The sequence below is a fragment of the Drosophila biarmipes genome, chromosome 3L, assembly GCF_025231255.1.
Source record: "Drosophila biarmipes strain raj3 chromosome 3L, RU_DBia_V1.1, whole genome shotgun sequence".
In the NCBI taxonomy this organism is placed as follows: Eukaryota; Metazoa; Arthropoda; class Insecta; order Diptera; family Drosophilidae; genus Drosophila; species Drosophila biarmipes.
In genome coordinates this window covers 8,065,250-8,084,909 of record NC_066613.1, presented here as the reverse complement: position 1 = coordinate 8,084,909, position 19,660 = coordinate 8,065,250, and the positions used below count along the sequence as shown (strand labels likewise).

General features: G+C 43.0%; 6 protein-coding genes across 6 annotated transcripts; 2 read left to right on the top strand and 4 right to left on the bottom strand.

Annotated features, from left to right (window-relative positions):
- Window positions 1-394: 394 nt before the first annotated feature.
- On the bottom strand, window positions 395-2,912 carry LOC108030524 (uncharacterized). Its single transcript, XM_017103414.3, has 4 exons — window positions 2,778-2,912; window positions 2,147-2,705; window positions 962-1,314; window positions 395-832 (listed from the first exon to the last, which is right to left on the bottom strand). The coding sequence occupies exons 1-4, from the start codon at window positions 2,842-2,844 to the stop codon at window positions 447-449; spliced, it is 1,365 nt and encodes a 454-aa protein (XP_016958903.2). The 5' UTR covers window positions 2,845-2,912; the 3' UTR covers window positions 395-446.
- Window positions 2,913-3,983: 1,071 nt separating this feature from the next.
- On the bottom strand, window positions 3,984-4,343 carry LOC127010915 (proteinase inhibitor-like). The gene is made up of 2 exons (XM_050886710.1): window positions 4,259-4,343; window positions 3,984-4,195 (listed from the first exon to the last, which is right to left on the bottom strand). The coding sequence occupies exons 1-2, from the start codon at window positions 4,335-4,337 to the stop codon at window positions 3,984-3,986; spliced, it is 291 nt and encodes a 96-aa protein (XP_050742667.1). The 5' UTR covers window positions 4,338-4,343.
- A 1,573-nt stretch (window positions 4,344-5,916) lies between these two features.
- LOC108030553 (PI-actitoxin-Axm2b-like) lies at window positions 5,917-6,262 on the bottom strand. The gene is made up of 2 exons (XM_017103446.2): window positions 6,166-6,262; window positions 5,917-6,110 (listed from the first exon to the last, which is right to left on the bottom strand). The coding sequence occupies exons 1-2, from the start codon at window positions 6,245-6,247 to the stop codon at window positions 5,917-5,919; spliced, it is 276 nt and encodes a 91-aa protein (XP_016958935.2). The 5' UTR covers window positions 6,248-6,262.
- A 1,771-nt stretch (window positions 6,263-8,033) lies between these two features.
- Window positions 8,034-8,389, top strand: LOC108030498 (amblin-like). Its single transcript, XM_017103388.2, has 2 exons — window positions 8,034-8,138; window positions 8,193-8,389. The coding sequence occupies exons 1-2, from the start codon at window positions 8,045-8,047 to the stop codon at window positions 8,387-8,389; spliced, it is 291 nt and encodes a 96-aa protein (XP_016958877.2). The 5' UTR covers window positions 8,034-8,044.
- Window positions 8,390-9,013: 624 nt separating this feature from the next.
- On the top strand, window positions 9,014-9,375 carry LOC108030499 (BPTI/Kunitz domain-containing protein 5-like). Its single transcript, XM_017103389.2, has 2 exons — window positions 9,014-9,116; window positions 9,173-9,375. The coding sequence occupies exons 1-2, from the start codon at window positions 9,023-9,025 to the stop codon at window positions 9,373-9,375; spliced, it is 297 nt and encodes a 98-aa protein (XP_016958878.1). The 5' UTR covers window positions 9,014-9,022.
- A 29-nt stretch (window positions 9,376-9,404) lies between these two features.
- On the bottom strand, window positions 9,405-19,202 carry LOC108030676 (palmitoleoyl-protein carboxylesterase NOTUM). The gene is made up of 4 exons (XM_017103705.3): window positions 18,830-19,202; window positions 12,377-12,779; window positions 11,714-12,226; window positions 9,405-11,524 (listed from the first exon to the last, which is right to left on the bottom strand). Exons 1-4 carry the CDS (start codon window positions 18,902-18,904, stop codon window positions 10,494-10,496), a joined length of 2,022 nt encoding a protein of 673 aa, XP_016959194.2. The 5' UTR covers window positions 18,905-19,202; the 3' UTR covers window positions 9,405-10,493.
- Between the last annotated feature and the right edge of the window lie 458 nt (window positions 19,203-19,660).

Below are 19,660 nucleotides of genomic sequence, written 5' to 3'. Positions count from 1 at the left end.
GTGAGAAGCTACGATTTCCCAAGCTCAGTTAGAATAAACAATTTAGACAATGCATTGATATACAAATTCTGAGCTCCTCATAAAAATTTAAACTCAACGGTTTTCGGATGGTTTTTGTATCAGATAAAAGTGGTTTGTTGAAATGATCACTTCGGTTTGAGTATTTGATGCGGCTTCTCACCACACTGGCTATTTGGGTTTGGGTGTTGTTAATTGGTTCTTTTACTGACTAAAGCTTAAAGCCCAATGGCTTGTGCATCAGCTAGTGGTTTATTAATAGGCTAAGGGGACTGTCCACTTTTCTAAAAATTGTATTTAACATACACTGAACAAAATTATTAAGAGTTTGAAACAGCCTCTTTTCCAGAAAAAAATTGAAAATGCTGAACAAGTATTGGCTCTTCAAAATATCTATTACTGAAACATACAACTCGAGCCCTTCATTTTCAAGTCAAATTCAAAATTTCCAAATTAACATAGTCCTGGTTGGCCATGATGAAGGCCTTGTGGGCGTTCACTTGTATGGCCAGATCCACAAGGTTCGTGTTGCTGAAGTAGTCCATGGCCACCACATTGGCGTTGTTGCCCCAAGGCCCCTTTAGCCACTGATTGACCTTGGGATTGAGCACCGCCGCTCGCTGCTTGGCGGTCAGCAGCTGGTGGGCGTTCAACGTCTGCTCCATGCTCCTCACGGCGGTGAATATCCAGCCATCGTCCCGCACCGGCGAGTCCGGCTTCTTGCTGAACAGCAGGCGCATGTAGTCCAGGGTCTGCGAAATGTTCATGAAACTGCTGCTGAAGCGTTGCCACGGCGGACAGATCATATTTGACTCTGGAAAGGGATTTATAGAAAGTAGATTTGGTTTTGATATTGTCGAATGTTTTTAGAGAAGCTTATGAGGCGACATTACAATTTATATACATTACAATTTATATATGTATATATCTAAAAGCAACTCACCCGGATACGGATACGGTAGTTCCTGGGCGGGGAACAGTATCACCAGGTGATGCATGTTCTGCTGCAGAATTTCCCGGAAGTTCCGATCGGCGCAATGCTCGTTATTGGACACATTGCGCCTGTAGGCCTCATCGCCCAGCTCCTGTCGCAGCAGGCGGAACAGCGAACTGTAGACTTCCGGGTGCTTGTAGAAGCCAATGGGAAAGCTACTGAAATCCAGCACCACCACCTCGCCAGATCGCTTTACAAACTGACGGACATCTCGGAGAATTCCAACCAGAGGTGTTATGAGCATGTTCTCGTTGGCTATCCAGAAATTGTCCGCATCGTTATCGGTGTTCATGTTCTTGTAACTGGCGTGTATTGATATTGGGTATTGGTATTGAGTTAAACTATTATTTTAAAGAATTTAAATTTTCAAAAAGTACTTCAAATTTCAATATTATTTATATAAAACTTTTAAATAACGAAGTAACCCTAATTTTCTGCATAAATTCCACGTTCTAAAAATATTGTGAATTTTTTAATGTTTTTTATGAGCATTATGATTATCTACAAAATTTGTTTTTTTTTTTTTATTAAGAAAATATACTTTTTTGACCTACGTTATGCTAAAGTTAAAAATTTATTTAGGATACATAAGCGTTATAAAGGTAAACTAATATCTGCAAACTGAAAATCATATGTTATGTTATACTTATGTATTTAATCATTTAAAAAATTGGTCACTATATTAAATGGACAACCTTGTATAGAGAGCTCATATTCCTTAAACTATTATTTTAAAGAATTTAAATTTTCAAAAAGTACTTCAAATTTCAATATTATTTATATAAAACTTTTAAATAACGAAGTAACCCTAATTTTCTGCATAAATTCCACGTTCTAAAAATATTGTGAATTTTTTAAATGTTTTTTTTTTTTTATGAGCATTATGATTATCTACAAAATTTGTTTTTTTTTTATTAAGAAAATATACTTTTTTGACCTACGTTATGCTAAAGTTAAAAATTGATTTAGGATACATAAGCGTTATAAAGGTAAACTAATATCTGCAAACTGAAAATCATATGTTATGTTATACTTATGTATTTAATCATTTAAAAAATTGGTCACTATATTAAATGGACAACCTTGTATAGAGAGCTCATATTCCGTATCCTGATTTACCCTTCATACACTCACCCTATGCTGAAATCCAGGTAGCGAATGCCAAAGACGAGCTGGGACCAAACATCGAACTGCTGGGCCACCAGGTAGTCCCTGACCAGGATCGAATTGGTCTTGCTGGAGCTGCCGACCACGGCCCCCGAGGCATGCGTGCCGGGCAGGAAGACGTTCTTCAGCGGCATCTGGCTGACGTCCTTGATCTGGGCCATCCAGTTGGGCTGGATCTTGAGGCAGTCCACGGTGAGCAGCTCGGTGCCATTGTAGCTGGCCACGTAATGCGGCAGGCACTTGCCCGTGTGGTATCGGGTGACCGCCTGATCGCCGTCATCCTGCCGATTCCAGCCTCCAGGAAAGTGCAGTTTGCCCAGTTTGATGGGCGTAATCATCTTGCCCGTGCTGTTGGCCAGCCCATCGATGCGCAGATCGGGCAGGAAGTTGGAGATGGTCGGATCCTGGCCGTAGATGCCCACCCACTGGGGCGGTCCGTAGCAGTTGGGACCCCAGTTGACCTCGAGAAAGGTGTCCTGCAGTGTCTTGCCAGTCAGCGAAATGGTGAGGTACACGGGACAGCCAGCTGGAAGCAATTTGGATCCGATTTAGGCCTTGCCCTTCGCAACCGAAAACGTATTTCACCTTTAATACCCACCTTCCAGGGAGCCAATCAGAAGAATTGCCTGCAGCAAAGGCATTACTAATATTTTCATTTTGCCCATCTTTAAACTTGACACTCAATTAGAAATTACGTGCACTCTGAATGGATTTGGCGTGTTGTTTGCTCGGCAGCCAGTGCCGAATTGAGGCGAGAGATACGTTCCTTAATATTTGTATCTCAAAGCCAGGCAATTGAAGCAACCATCTGTGCCCCCGCAACGCCATTTGAGCTCAGTAATTGAGCGCTTTCGCTTTGTCAGCTTGGAGATCGTTTGACCCGAGAGAGACCAGAACGAACGTAAGCTATTTAGGGGAGAGATACGGCGAAACATGCACTTCTGTGTTAGAATCTAGTAAATGAAAAGATTCAACTGAGGCTCGTCTTTCAGATAAAGGTTAATTTGTTGACAAGTTTAAAGGTAAGTCAGCAATTTGGTATTGAAAAAGTTAATTTCAACTATAATTTCTGAGTTTTGCGATTTGTAGGCGTTAATTAATTAAATTGGATTGTTTATTTCAACGAAATTGACCCAACGGAAAAGCAATTTGGCCAAAACGTTTATTTGTTAGAAAGCCAAACATATTGATATACAAAGATGCTGGTTTCTATAATATTTTGTTGACCAATAAATAGTACTTTAGTTTCCTTTTGGGGGCATTAAACGTCATTTTAGGTCATTAGTTTGTTTGCCAACCCTGCTTAGGATCCTTTAAAAGAATCCTTTTTGAGCAACAAAATCGACCTACTTTAATATTCATAATTACAGATTTCAATTATCCGTCAATATTTCGAAGATCTTTTAAAGTGTTGCAGCTTTTATTGTTTTTTGCGTTGTATGATCTTCCCAAGCGCCAGTTTTTCAATAAGGTGTAGACAATGGAATTCAAATATGCCGAAACAGATTTTTTACTGATATTTTATTTTAGTTCAGTCAATTCGTTTCAACAGGTCTACGTGCCTCACTCAATAAGTTTTTGGATTTTAAACAATAACCAGGCTTTCGTGCATTTTACAAGTAAAGGCTCAATTATATTTATTATTGGTATCGAATTAATATATGAATACAAAATTATAAGGGGCAAACTACAGTTTACTCGTTAAAACAATAATTTCTTTTAAATTTCAGCATACAAAAAGTGTGTTTATAATTTAGGTTTTTATCGTTTATGTCAGATACAGCGTTCGGTTGGTTTCGTAGATTTAGCTGCGAGGACGGCACGCATTCTGACAGCTCTGCAGGGTGCAGTAGCGGTTGAGGTTGCCGTAGCAGCCCCTGTAGCTCATTCTGACGCACTGCCTGGTGTTCTGGTTGTAGTACCACATGCTATTATTGGGCTGCGGAGTGCACGGCGGTCCTCGGGGCGATTGCGTCGGCGATCCTTCATCCCTCCCGCCGTTGCAGTTCTGGCGATCTATTTAGTGTGGAATTTAATATTTAGAAATAATGTTGTTTATGGTTCCGATTTTAAACTTACTAGGACGTCCAGGGCAATTCTGGGCAGCGACTAGGCTGATGAAGAGAACCAAGCTGACCAAGACCGAAAGGAATTTCATTTTTGATAGTTTGTCTTCGACTGATCGACTTGAACTGATTCCTCTGGCTCGGGTACGGGGCTTATATTGAACAAATTCCGACTCATTTAAATAACGTTGACACAATAAGAGGTATTTTAAAAGAAACGATCGATACTGTTCCACATTTTTACTTACAATTGTTTTCTATTGTTTCAGAGCTCTATTTACTGTTCAGTCAACCTTTATTAATCCGATATGGTGCTGGTTTAAAATTCATATTGCTTTTAAAAGAATCAAAATGTGTGTTTTAAATTTAAAACCTTAAACATTTAACTGAAGGTTATTAAAATCTATGAAACAGAGAGTAGTACAATTTTAAAGTATTTGCGTGTATTTGTGTTTTCTTTTGGGTTTAACCTTTTGTTCTGTTCTGTGACTTTTGATTATTTTAAACCATTAAAATTATTCGCCTTATATGCTTTCGTTCGGTTTTTCTAAGTAGAAAGTTCGTAAATCAATTCCAATTCATTTCAGTTTATTAGATTAGAACCTTGGATTTATTTTAAACATAAATGTTATTTGATATCTAGATTAATTTTTAAAATGATATTTTATATTCCCCAGAAAGTTTATTACAGGTAGAATAAAAAGTTTCCGATCCCTTAAGGTATATTGATTTTTGGTCATTTTCTATGGATTTCTAGCTTTGTTAGCCCTCTAAAGCGAGCCACGTAGTTTTGATTAATCATCTAGATTTTACAGATTCTTGCGCAGGGCAGGTTTTATTAAGCTCATAATTTTTTTAATTTTCGTTCAAAGTGAATTGAAATTCAATTTATTTATTAATACCTATTTAAATATATTTAACCAGTCACATTTTTATGTAAAACCTTATGACACGTTCCGTGGTACCGCTACCGACCGCTAAGTTCCGTGGCGCTGGCATCGGTGGAGTGTGTCAAGCCAATAGAAAGGTCTTGGAATTTTTATACCCGTCGGAAAGTATAACAGGTAACAGGTAAAAGGAAGCGTTTCCGACCCCAATTTATATTCTTGATTAGGGTCACAAGCCGAGTCGATCTAGCCATGTCCGTCCGGCCGTCTGTCCGTATGACTGAGATTTTGGAAACTATAAGAGCTAGAATAGTCAGACTTGGCATACAGATTCCTTAACTTCCTGCCAAGCGCAAATTTTTTTCAGCGGGGTCCCACGCCCACTCTAAACGCCCACAATTAGCGAAAATTTGTAGCGCCTACAGTTTTTATGATAGAAACAAAATTTTAAGTATATTGTGTTTGTCTATCGACTGACCTAAAAAAATGTGCCTATTTTCTACACTTACTCATAAGAAGAAAGAGTTATTTTGTGTTCGTTGTATTAGCTGAGGTAATGACAGTTAGCCTGTCCGTCCGTATAAACGAAGAGATTTCGGAAACTTTGAGAAAAGCTGTAGAAATAAACTACAGAATTCTTTATTTTTCGCTGCTTGGTGTACAAATTAAAAAATAAACGTAAAAGCGATACATCAATATTTTTCGATAGCTTTGCTTTATTTTTGTAGTACAGTACGATATATTTTCGAAATCCAATGCCGCAGAATAACTGTTTTCCAGAAATTCAGCGCCTGCACTTTTCAAGGCAATCCTGGTTGCTGCAGTAGCGGTTGTTATTGCCGCCGCAGCCGCGGTACCTCATCTTCTCGCAGTTCCTGTTCCGGCTGTTGTAGAACCACATCTCGTTCTGGGAAGAGGCGCCGCAGAAGCGTCCATTGCTGTTTCCCTCATCCCGACCGCCAGTGCATACCTGGAAAACTGAATCTCTTCGTTAGTCACCCTGATCTCACCCATGGTATCCTCTTGGACCTACCAGGACGTCCTTGGCAGAAGCGCTGGGCATCGATGTAAGCGATGTACAGAGAGAGGCAAGCGAGGATCAGGAGGAACTTCATTTTGAAATGTTGCACTGCTGTTTGATTTCAACTGTTTGATCGCTCGATTTGCAGAGCTTATATAGGAATGTGCACTGAAGTACCATCGAAAGTAATGCCTTTAGCTTGTATTAAAACAATGCTTCTTTTAAAGCTTGCCCTAGATTTTTAACAATGGCTGTAAAACAAAATTGTTTGCTGTTTACAATGAAAACTTCGGCTTAATTTATATTTGCAAATCTTTTGTTTTTGATTTATTATTTTTTTAATTGCAAATTGTAACATATTTGGGGGTAGAGTGAAAAAGGGCATACCTGTTCTACTTTTGGGAACACCTGTGAGCTTACGGTTAAGGTCTTACATGCTTTTACACTAGCTTAAATATATATGTTTTTAAATACCCCAAATAGGATGTCAGGATCGGGAATATTTAAATCATAATATTTTTTAAACAATTTGGTTAAGCAATATAGTAACAAACATGTTCCACTTTAAAGTGGCTGACCAAATGAACATTTGGAAGCGTTCTATTATAATATTTCCGATATTTCGATATATCCGTCGATTTTTCAAGATTGATTAAAGAGGAGCCTATTGCTATTTACTGAGGCAGTATTGTGAACAATATTATTTTAATGTTTTTTCTTTTTAATCGGTATTGAATTCGGAAACTTGTGAACAAAAAGGTTAAAATAGTATGTAGTAAATAGCATTTGGGTTTGACAAATCTTTAACGCGAATTATTTAAATATTCGATAGTTTATTTTAACGACCGAATCCTAGGACACAAAGCCAGGCAAGAAGGTCTATCCTTCACATCCGAAATACCGATTTGTGTCAACCTTGCCTGCCAGAATGACAAATAGTTTTTTTTTAAATTTTTTTGGTATTAGAGGTCTACAAAAAAGTTCCTGACTTACTGAGAACTTAAAGAAATTTGGACACATCATAATCATCTGTGATTTTTCGCCATGAATTTTGACCTTATAAAAGTCCACCTAATGTGCATACCTTGAAACATACATAATTTGAACAAACTAGCTGTCATTTAATTTTTATTACATTAGTATACTGCAAGGCTGTATTAAAAGACAAACAATGCATTTTAGCCCTATATCTGGCGATCTAAAAATATTTTTAAAGTCTTGCAAAAAATATGCGACAAGGTAATATGAATAAATGTTCAATAAAGCTTATTGAATAAGCCTTTTATTCAGTTTAATGCACGTGTATTCTTCACCTTTTGATTCAGAGGCACACTAAAATTAAAAACTAGAGAGCCTCGAATATTAAATACCCGTTACTTAATGAGTAATGAACTCATAAACCAATGTTAGTTTAAATCAACCTTTGAAAGTTGGTAGATATTAACACAACTTGTTCGGTTTTTTTTCGTTTTAATGTCTTTTATTTTAAGTATACTAATGCTTCCCTAAAAAAAGAACAAAATTTACAATTTTACAAAACCTTTTAGATTATGGGACGAGATTGCCTTGGATCAGCACCTTATCAATTTGAATTTCTAAAGCTCTTAATAATCTTTTAATAATCTCTTATAGCGTCCACACGATCAGACCCATGTTCGAGGCCGACTTATCCAGAGATGAAGAATATTTATAACTCGTAAAGTCGGAAACGCTTCCATATGTCTGATACATACTTTGCCCGAATACAAAACACCCTTTTAGTCCACGAGTAACGGGTATACAAATAGAAAAAAAGAGAATATGGCTCCTACTAGGCTTTATAAGGGCCCCGACACCATGGGTAAGACTTTATATTGAAATCGTCCTATGAGGAACGAAGTTTCCTGCTAAGATGCGGAACGTCACATTAATTTTCGTTGCCGTTGTTATGGCATTGTACCTCGCAGTAGATGTGACTGGAGTCGTGAGATGCAAGGGAAAACCTGGTAAGTAGATTTTGAGTGAAATTACTGAAGGTAGTTTAATGTGCATTCTTATAGCGTCCCCAAAGTGTATTGGAAACCTCGATGGCGGTAATAACCGCAGAAGGAGGTGCAAGGACTCGGCCAATAAGGATATGTGGCATTATAATGCAGTGACCAGAAACTGCACTAAATTTAAATACCTTGGCTGCGGCGGTAATGATAATCGCTGGTGCTCACAAGTGCTGTGCGAGGCCTGCCGACCAAGAGTATAAGTATGAAATAAAACGAATGAATAGGCACCATTTAGAACAACGCAGAGTGAGCATGAATTATTACTTTGTATTTTTTCACCAAAACTTGTATTTTTTAATGCAGATAGATCACATATGATTAATCGGAAAAATAAAAAACAAAATTCGTTGTTTATCATCGTACTTTTTTTACATTGGATACAGCTTATCTAACGAGTTCAGAATTTTAGTAATATTGTTTTATAATCGGACGGCTATATCATAGATGTAGATGTGGATTAGAAACATAACCCTGTTCAATCGAAAATTCTTAATTTTATTATCCCTTCATATGTATTTGAAATCAGTAACCATGTTATTAAAGCTGTGACTTAAGACACAAGCAATACTTTTTACCGATATATCTGGCGATCTAGAACCTCGTAAAAAAGTATCGACAATGCAAAATACAAATAAATGTATTACAAAAAACCTTTTATGCATTCCAATGCACGTGTGCTTTCAACAATTCGATTCAGCAGCAGACATTAATAAATTTATGTACAATGAAAGGACAAAAGAAAGGGGTTGAGAATGGGCTTTATAAAGACCGTGACACCAGAGTTAAGAGCTTATTCTTATATCGTTAAGTAATCAGCGAAGTTTTCTGCTGAAATGCGGAGTACCACATTGGCTTTGATGGCTGTTGTTGTGGTTTTGTACCTCACAGTAGAAGTAAGGGGACTGGCAAGATGCAAGGGAAAACCAGGTAAGTGGACTTGTGCGTCAAAACTACCGACCATGTTTCACCCGTAACACTCTCAGGGACGTCTAAGTGCACTGGACACCTAGATGGTGGCAACAACCGCAAGAGAAAGTGCAAAAAGTCGGCCAATAAGGACATGTGGCACTACAATGCAGTGACCAAAAGGTGCACCAAACTTAATTACCTCGGCTGTGGCGGCAACGCCAATCGTTGGTGCACAAAAGTATTGTGCGAGGGCTGCCGACCGAGAAATACCTTTTAAATACCCTTTAGAATAAAACACAGCGTGCATAAGGTATCTTTCTGGTTTATTTGACGGGCTTCCTTCTTCAAATATTGGTCGATTTCATCTTTTGAAAATGACAACCAGTTCACTTGAACAACGCTAACAAAAGCTAATGAGCTTGGGAATTGCATTACGCGTATGATTATCACTATGTTAAGTACAACAATTCTTAGGGCTAAACTTCAACCAGTTCTGTACAGGCTTAGCATAAGTTACTAGCTTAAATAGTTTGTTTTGTGCGATTTCTCTCGTTTCCCTAGAAGTTCTTTGCAAACACTGCTACAACTACTTATTCGATTTGTTCACTTCGCTCTGCTCAGCTGCTTCGCATTTGTTTGAGTGCTGTTGTATTATTTTTAACGGAATGCGGGCGGTATTAAGTTAAGTTTAAGTATTTGATTCGTTGCACAGGTACGCAATGATATGTAAAGGCAGCTGGTCATCAATTTCATTCTTTCCGATCTGAGGTAGGCATAAACAATGTGTAAAAAATATAAAAAAAATAAACATTTGCGTGGGCATTGAAACAGTCTGGGTTCCACACAAAAGTACCTTCCCAAGCGGGCCATAAATTACCGAATAAATTACATAAACATTTACGATTACTTAGCTTATTGGGTAAACTAGGCTATTTGTCCGTACAATATAAGTAAAAAAACATAAAAACAGTCTTGTGGTTGCATTTGTGTTTAGTTTCTCGTTAAGCAGATTTCATTTCTTTGATTGTGATTGCAGAATGCGAATGATAAAATAAAAGATGCGGGTGTGAGTTCGATTACGAATACGAGTTGCAGTTCGAGTAGGACTATGAATAAATTCTGCTTAATTACTGGGTACTATGCGCATGTCTTTTCTTGGTGTGATCTAGGAATTGGAGTTCCCTCCGCTGATGTGAGTGTGTTTGGGGTGTATATGCGATATTTACAGAGCGGCCCCACCTACGAACTATATACACAGGCCACCTATTTACAGTGGGTCGAGTTCCCTAGACCTACAAAGAGCTTCACAATCTCGGGGGGTTACCACATCCACTGTGTCCCCTTCGATTTTGTGCCTTTTTTGGATCCCCCAAATGTACAGGGTATTTGGTGAGCCTAGTTGGCCTGCTGCGTCAGCAGGTTGACCAGCTCGGTGCGCTCCATGTTGTTGAGCGTGTGCATATCGACGCCCAGGGCGGCGGCCACCGCCTCGATGTCCAGGCCGAAGGCGGTGAGCAGCTCCAGGAAGCGCATCTCCTCGCCGGTCATGGGGTTGGTGAGCGTGGGGCAGGAGTGGTTGCACTGCGGCCAACTGCAGCGCTCCAGCAGGCGCAGGCCGCACTTCTCCGGCACTCGGGGCACGCGCGGCCGCTTCTTGGACTTGGTGCCCGCGGAGGCGTTGTTCGAGGAGCGCGACTTGTCCTCCGCGACGACGCCGGCTGCTCGTGGCTGCTCCTGCTGGTCCTGCTGCTCCCGCTGCTCCCGCTGAGCCTTGCGGCGCCTCTTGCGCTGCTCCTGCCTTTGCTCCGGAGTCAACTGCTGGCGACGCCGCTGCTGCCGCTGATCATTGCCATTACTCGACTTGGGGCTGTTGTTCTTCCTGTTCCGGTTCTCCTGCCCTCCATTGGCCTTCTTGCGCTGCTGCTGCTGCTGTCGCTGGCGCCGCTGCTTCCTCCTCTGCCGCTGCTCCTGGCGCACCCGCTTCCGCTCCTCACGCTCCTCCTTGGTCAGGTGGTTGTGCCGCCGCTGCTGCCCTCCACTTTGGGCCACGTTGTTCTGCTTCTGGCGCTGGCGGTGCCTCTGGTGTCTTTGGTTGTTGGCGTGGGGCAGCTGGGAGACCGCTGTCGAGGGTTCCGTCGAACGCTTCAGCTTGTCGTGGCGCTTGCGACGCGTCGAGTGCTCCCAACAGCGCAGTGCCGAGGGCAGGGAAATGTCATCGATTTTGATGTTGACCCAGTCCCTCTTGGACAGCACCGCATGTCCTATGCAACTGGGTGCGAACACGGCGCTCACATTGTCCAGGGAGGACCTCAGGGCGCCACCCATCTCGTGGATGTAGTTCCACTGCTGGGGCGTCACGGGGGCACCAACATTGTCCGCTCGCATTTGGGCTTCATCGAAGAGCCATTGGAACACGAAAAGAGGAGCTGTTTGGGGGAAAAACAGGGTGTTAAGTATGGTCCAGAAAGTCAGAAATTATTTAATACGCCCAAAAGTATGCAGTAAATAAAGGATAGTCGTCTTACTGAAAGAACTCAATAAACTTCTGAGTTTTAAATATATTGTTGCATACTTTTAGACACCTAAAATTACAATCTACTATAGAAGCGACTTACTTTTCAATGTGGGATACAGCCTGTAGCCGAAGTAACACCGCCAGGGTTCCGTGGGATGGGCTTTGGTGCACTCCTCCGGCAGCAGGCCCTGCCACAGCTTCCAGCCCTGACGCACTGCCTCACTGGAGGCCACCGCCGCCGGCGTGTAGGGTTCCCTGTCCAGGAACCAACCAGAGTCACTCACTCCCCTCACGGTGACCTGGAGCTTCTTCTCGTTGACCAGGAAATCCCGGATGCGATCCAAGTTGAGCATTACACCAAGGCCACCGGCTGAGGAGCCGACCAGGAGCAGTTCGCCACCCGGCACTCGACCCAGGCCCACGGGAATCAGCTCGGCAATCACCTGGCGCAGGATCAGGGCTCCCATGAAGCGCCAACTGTTCTCCCGGTCGCTGGTATCCGGCTCCGTTCGCGTGCCCGACCACGAATCACTGCTGCAGTACGGGATGAGCACGTGGTTGGCGCTGTGCCAGTAGGGATTCTCCTCGGGATGCGGCGACAGGATGCCTCCAACTAGAAAGGGAAATTAAATGATTAGATATCGTTGGTAAAGTTTGATTGTAGATTACTATTGTTGATATTGAGACCTTTACAAAGTTGGTTTAATATTCACGAATCCTATGGTTATTTTACTTCAGCTTAGAAATAGATCAGTAGACTCACCGTCTCGCGTCTCCGGCCACTGGGAGGAGGTCATGAGGTGGCGCAGGCGCATCCAGCGGGCGCGGCAGGAGCGCACGTCGAAGCAGTGCCAGCCGCCCTCGAGGAAGACGATCCACTTCTTGGAGCTGGGCTGCTTGCGCAGGTAGAAGCCGGCGTGGGTGCCGTCGTTGCAGGTGATGCTCGAGTTGGCCAGGTTGGCGCGCTTCAGGGAGCGGCTGTGGTCGCCCGCGCCGCTGGCCGAGTGCATCACCATGTAGTTGCGCTGGATCATGTTCATGCTGGTCTCGCGCAGCGGATCCTTGTCCTGGAGGCCGGCTGCATCCAGGAGGCTGCTGCTGCTGCCCACAGCCGGCAGCTGACTGAGCGTGGCCAGGAGCAGCAGCGTTAGCAGAGGCGTCGCTACCTGGGAAGAGCAGAGGAAGAGAGTGCTGTAGTTCGGATTTGAACTGAGATGCTGGCTCTCTAGCGGGCCAAAAGCAGAGATACTCTCGTGACCAGCTGGGGCTGGTGTGTTTTTGGCGGAAAAACTTGCTTTGATCAAAATGCGAGCAAGAAGCTTTGCGATAAGATCAAAGAAACTTTTGCCGCTGCCGTTGTGTTGTTTCAGCCCCCTTTTCCCGCCCTCCCTTGCTTTTACATAGGCAGGGAGAGGAGCACGGAGCCGGCCTCAAAGTATTTAGTCAAACACGGCGAGAAATTGCTGTTAATCATACGCCCCGTGGGCCAGTCCCACTGCCAGTCAAACAAATTTCAATTCCACATTGTCATGGCCGCTGACGCGTGGTAATCAGCAGTTCTTGGCTTTGAACTTAAGGTCGCCTTGTGTGCTCGTTGCCTTTCTGCTTTTTACACATCACACACATCAATCAAACGGGCTATCCGGCGATTTGTTGTGTTGTTTCGCCGATTCTCAGCTGGAGTTTTTGTTGTTTGGCTATTTTCCAGCAATTTGTAAATAAGAGAACAGCAACAACAACAGAAACACTCGCCGACAACGATTTTAGTGTCTCAGTGTGTCAGTCTGTCAGCCCTGTCTACGGTCTTGCCTCCGCATAAATAACCATTCAGAAATCGTAAAGAAATCTTCAATCAATGTTTATACAGGCTTTGAAGTCCGCCGCCCTCGGCCGCCGGCAGCAGCGACAATTTGCAGACGGCGAATGCAAATGACATAAACACGAGTCGAGGCGAAATGAAAACACTCTGGCAATTAAACTGGCCAAAGGCCTACAAAGTATAATTCGGCCAGTCTAACGGTAGCCAGCCGTCATTAAAATAAACCCAGAGCTAGCTTCAGATATTTATAAGCCCCAATCGGGTTCCGAAATTCATCGGAAATATGCATAATGCGGGAGACCTAATCGGAATTCAGATAAATTGGGCTTAACAAAATCACTGACAAATACCTGGGTTGATAACATTTTAATAATAGTGAATGGATTTTATTTGACAGTCCGCATTGTAAATTCGGATTAAGACGTGGCTAAGCTTGATTCACGAAAGCAGTAGATGTATTAATGCATTTATTCAATTAACAAAAATTGGGAAACGGAAAACAGTTTAAAAATACATTTATAAGGTTATCATATGAAAAGGAGTTTTATTTGTTGGAACTAAAATACCTAATGAGACATTATTTTCAAACGTTAATTAGTTCATTAAAAGAAGTGCAATGAACATACGGATTATTAAAACACTTTTATAAGATTTGTAGTTTTTTTTTCAAGGTATTATTTTAGAATAGTAAATCTTAGGTTAATAATAAATAAGCGAATTATTATATATTTTTCAGCAAATGTATATATTTTATTTATTTTAGAGAAAAAGAAGAAAGCTGTTTTAGATAATTTATTAAAGAATAGATTCTAAGGACACCTTGCAGGGAAACAATAAGTATTAAGATATACCCATTTTTATAAAAACCCTATATTGCTTGGGAAACGGAGACACCATCCACACACTTTTCGCTCCACTCTTCTAGTTCTCACCCCATCCCCCCACTCAGAGCGCTCTCCACGTCTCTTACAACAGGTTTGGATACTTCGTGGCCCGTCTTAGCCACTCGCCGTGTGATGTTTGCCGCCAAAACCGAAAATTAGATGAGTAGTTTCCATTGTTGATTAGTTCAACTGCGCCAGCGAATGAACTGCGACCACAAAATGAACCTCCCCAAAAAAGTAAAACAAACACAAACAGAAAGATTTCACGTGTGCGTGCGCGGATTTACGTTTGAGCAAACGCCGAAACAGATACAAATGCAGATACAGATACACCGCGAGATACGGGCGAGCGTGCGTGCGTTGCACTTGTTGTTTACCTGTGGGGAACATACAAAAGGAAAACGGCAGCGCCGACGAACAAAAACGAACGGAGGCGGCGTGGCCAAAGGAAAATGTTCACAAGCGCCGCTTAATTACCCTATATAGAGTCTTAAGTTGCGCTATTAATTGCGGGCAGTGCTTATTAATATTTTGCCCCATTCCCCCTGCCCACTCACGCCCTGCCAAAGTGGCGATGCCGACAAAGGAGCGCTGTGCTGCTCGATCCGATCCGACTCGATTCGAATCGAGTGTCTGGGGCTGGCTGGCAGCCAACTACTTGTCGCGCCGATTATATTGTCAGTTTTTATTAATTGCTGCAAATACTCGGTCGCGTTTGCGACGCGATGGCGCTAAGCGTTCTTTTTGTTATTTGTTATTTTCCCCCTGCTCGTTTCATATACTAAAAATCGAGTATACGCCCCGTTGTGACTGGAATTGATTTGCTGCCATTTGATTCGATTGCGGCGGCAACTGGCTGCCACTGTGCGCCCCTCTAAGTGTTTTGATCGAACCGAGATTTGCATTGGGTTAGGGATGGCTAGGTGTGCCATTTTCGAAAGTAGATTTTGCTTCGAAAAGGTACAGCTTTATAAACAGCGGTGGTGATATAGAATATTCTTATAATCTTATAATAATTTGACATTAGTAATTGATTTTTGAATTTACTTTAAACAAAGTTCTGAAAAATCACTTTACTTAAAGGTGATTATGTTTAAAAGTTGTTATCCTAGATATAATATAATAATATAATGTGTGACTATGATAACCAAAAGATTATAAAGACCTCATAAAAATAGTATATTCCGAATCCTTTTGAATAATAAAATAAGATAATATGAATAATTGTCTTTATAATTGGAAGCAGCTAAAAATTGTTATCTATTTATATGTATATACCTATCTACCTATTATCTATACTCTAGATAATGTGGAATGCATGGATTTTATAACTGGAATCAATTGTTAATTGCTGTTTAGAAAACGTGATTTTTTAACGAAAGTCGTTCTTAAATGCAAATATTGTGGGGCTGAAGTTTTAAAATGGTTCTACGGTTTCGTTACTGCTTTTATAATTGGAATAGATTGCAAACCCTTAACTATAAATCAAAATATTATTATATTTCGGTTCTTATATTGGTTCTAAAGTGCCAGAGTGGCCTGGCCTAGCGAGGCTTCACTGTACACAGAGTTATCTAAGCCCATCCATGACGACCTTGTCCAAATCAAAGGCGGCCGTCGTGGCAGGGATCTTAAAAGCGGAGGAAGCTCCACGCCAGTGCTGTTGCTGGTGTTGTTCTTGGCGCACTTGCAGCAGCAACAACCACTGCGGCAACGGCCACAACAACAACTGCAAACGGACGAGCGCCTTTCAGTCACTCGCAGCTTATCGCAATACGCTTAAGTAAACAGCGGTCCGGGCATAAATAAACTTCCGTTGCCGTTCTCACAGCACTTGCTGTTCTTGTTATTGTTATTGTTGTTTTGGCCATAGTGGGCACTGTCGTTGTTGCTGTTCCTGCTGCCAGTTTGTTTGATTTGCGCTCCCCCGTCCCCTTGCACCGCCCCCACGCGCGCACCGCCGTCTGCGTCCCGGTTTCTCTGTTGTTTGCCGGCTTCAACGGCTTCGGCTTGCGCGCGTAACCAGAATCGTTATGAAAGCGAGCGCCCTCTCAACAAATAACACGAAGAAGTGTAAGAAACAGCGATTTAAGCCCAGAAATATACACGATCGAATTAACACTACAGTGTTTATTGTGCCATATTTACCAGTACGATATCACCGGACAATAAAGCTTACGAAGTAAATTTGGCAAATAGACAGTCTTCAAAACTATTTTCGTAGCGTTAAAAGTTGTATTATTAAATAAGAATTTATTTAATTTCATATTTTTAAATCAAGTTAAATATTTGAAATGTATAAAGGTGATTGAATGATTCCCAAGTTATTTCGACATTTAACCTAATATTTAGATGGTACTCAGGTTGATCCCTGTCACTTGATTTCCCTGTAAGAAAATTTTATGGTTCTTAGATTTTAGAGGTCCCTAGCTATGAACAACCACCGTACCCATTTCCCATTTCGCCAACTTTCCCGCCTTCACCTGGCTAATCCTGGGCAGCTGGCGCAGATTGATTTGTCCACCGGGTCCGACCTGAATCGCGCTTTTCTTTCGTTTCTGCTAGGCAGGCCCGCCCGCGGCAGAGTTTAGAACACTTAAAGCCCTGGCCTAGGCGCGCATAATTGCAGTTCCCGAAAAGAAACCTGAACGAGCCGCCTTATGGTTTCTGTTTTTGCCTGCGGGCATAAAAATACACCTGTTTGCGGCAATTTAATACTTTTTATGGCAGGGCTGCTGCTGCTGCTGCTGCTGCTGCTGCCTCTGTGTTGCTGCTGCGTTGCTGCTGCGGTGCTACTGCATTGCTGGCGAGGCAAGGGGCGCAGGTAATTCGGAAGCAGCCTCAAATGAAGCCGCAGGCCAGCGGGAGCGGGAGCGGGAACGGGAACGGGAGTGGGCATGGGTCCGGGGATGGGGATCGGAATGGGAATGAAGCGGTAGAGCGGCAACAACAAAAGCGAGGCCGCCGAAACGTGTAGCCAGTGCCAACAGCAGCGTTATTAGACCGGCCAGATCAGAGTATCTGAGTATCTGGGTATCCGAGTGCCTCGGTGTCTGTGTCTCTGCCGCACTCGTATCTGTGCCTGCGAGTGTGTCTGTGGATGTGCGCACGTCTGCCAAGCGGTCGCCTCTACCGCTGCGGCTGCTGCCCGCTGATCGCTTTTTACTCCGAGCGCGCTAAACCCGTGCCGTTTTCGGCTTTGTACTTTGCCGCCCATGGACTCGTGTATGTTTGCGGCATGTTGCAAAGCAGATCGAAGCTGGCCAGCAGAGGCACCGAGAGAAATCGGATCATCGTTACTGCGGCGTAATCGGGATTTGGGATCACCAGTAAGGGAGGCAATTTAATTTAAAATTCAATTCCGATTCTTATCTTCTTTTCATCTCAGTTGAATATTGTTCCCTACATTAAAAATATTAATTTAGGTTTCTAACCTTTATATGATCAGATAAAACAATATATTTTTATTTCCTCCTAAAGTTGTTCCATTTAATATTAATACAAATTAAAAAAAAACAATAATAGTACTAAGTTGTGGATGGCGTATAAAGTTTGGATACAGTAACTATCTATAGTTGCCCTGGTAGTTTGAAGTTGTAGTAAAAGATACTTAAGATAAAGAGTTCAAGTGGAAAACAATAGATCCTCAGAAACTTGAAAATCTGAAATAACTGATTTCAGATCAGAAGGGAACAGTTCGACTTCAAGTGATGTAGCACCTCAGAAACTATTTGAAAGGAGTTCTGATAGCCAGCATTGCTTCTTTTTAGAGACACCTAGCTGATCTCGAAAAGCGAGGAAACTTTTCTCCGTGCAGTTCGGGCCAACTACAAAAAGCCGAGGCATCGTCGTCGTCGCCGCACTCATTGATCTTAACTTTGAAAACAGTAGCTACTACGACTGCGGAGTGGAGTGGCTGTGGATGTGGCCGGCCGCATGGCTGTGGGGATACGGGCCTCGACTGCGACTTGGTCTGCGTTCGAGTTCGAGCGAAGTGGGGCGCACGAAGGCGGCCTGCACTTTGTTGTTGCTGCTGCTGATGAGGGTTTTTGGTTAGCTACACTTAAAGTCCCACTCCCCGCTCGCTTCTGTCGGCCTTTTTGTTTTCTTCCCCTTTCGATCCCCAGCGCCCGGCCCCCTGCTCATTTCCCCTGCTGTTTTTGTTTTCCGCCTTTCTGCGGCTTTTTGCGCACGCAGGCAAATTTAATCTCGTTTTTATGCCCTTGCAAAGGATTTTCAAATTGATTTCACCCGACTATGCTAATGTCGTAAACAAAGCTGTAGGGGCTTTCGATTTCGGGACTCTCGGCCGAGTTCTCACCGCCGGCCAGCGGCTTAAGTCGAAAGCTATTAATTTTAATTGACGTGCTACTGTATTTTTCGGCTTTCTGCTCGGGCGGCAACTTTTGATAGCCCCCGCGGCCATATTCCCTGCTCTTTATGATACGCCGCCGATGCTGCGGCCTCTTCATAACTCACTTCGCGGGCTACCGTGCCCCGGCCGAGAACTCACCTGCTGGGGCTTAATCCGTTTATTTGTAGCTTCTGCGGCTTTAGCTGCCATTTTAGCGATTTGTTCGGCTGCCATTTTCGATTCGATTACACATAGATGTGGTGTGAGATTTAGTTAGACTTTCTGCTGTTTGTCGGGTCGTTCAGCACAGTTGGGAGCACTTTTTGGGGCGCTGCATGGTCGGAATGGACTCTTGTTTTGGCACTTATCAACTGGTTGCGATTTGCTTTGCTTGGGCGATCTCTCTTTGTCGTTTAACTGCGAAGTAATGTATTTACGCGATTCGATTTCTGCTCTTATTCTGGTGATAGCACTGCGATGTTTCGTTGTCTGCGGCACGGCACTCGCGCTCAAAACGTCCGCTCACGTCGAATGCTCGCCACGGAATGAAACTTACCTTGCGCCCGTGGACTGGATGCCGCAGTCGCAGTCGCCGCCACCGCCGCTGCCGCAGTCGCTGTCGCCGCCGCAGTCGCCGACGCTGCCGCTCTCTCACGTGCTTCGCTCTCCTCCCATTTTCTCTCCCGGCGGCGTTTGCTCGCCTGCGTTTTTGTTTAGAATACGCAAAATAATAACAAAACTAATAATAAACTGCAGGGCAATGCAGTTTGAGAGAAGCGCGGGCAGCGCCGCGGCGGCTGCGGCGACGGCGGCCGAGCAGCGGCTGCGGCTGCGGCTACTTGTTTATAACCGTATTAAGGCTCCCTTTGATCTGCCTAATCGAACGCCGAAACGAGAGTCGCTTCTGGTCTTGCCGCTCGCGTTCGTCGCCTAAGTCTTTTGTTTTCACCCTCTTCCCTTGCTCTTCCTCTCCTCCCTTAATGCTAATTT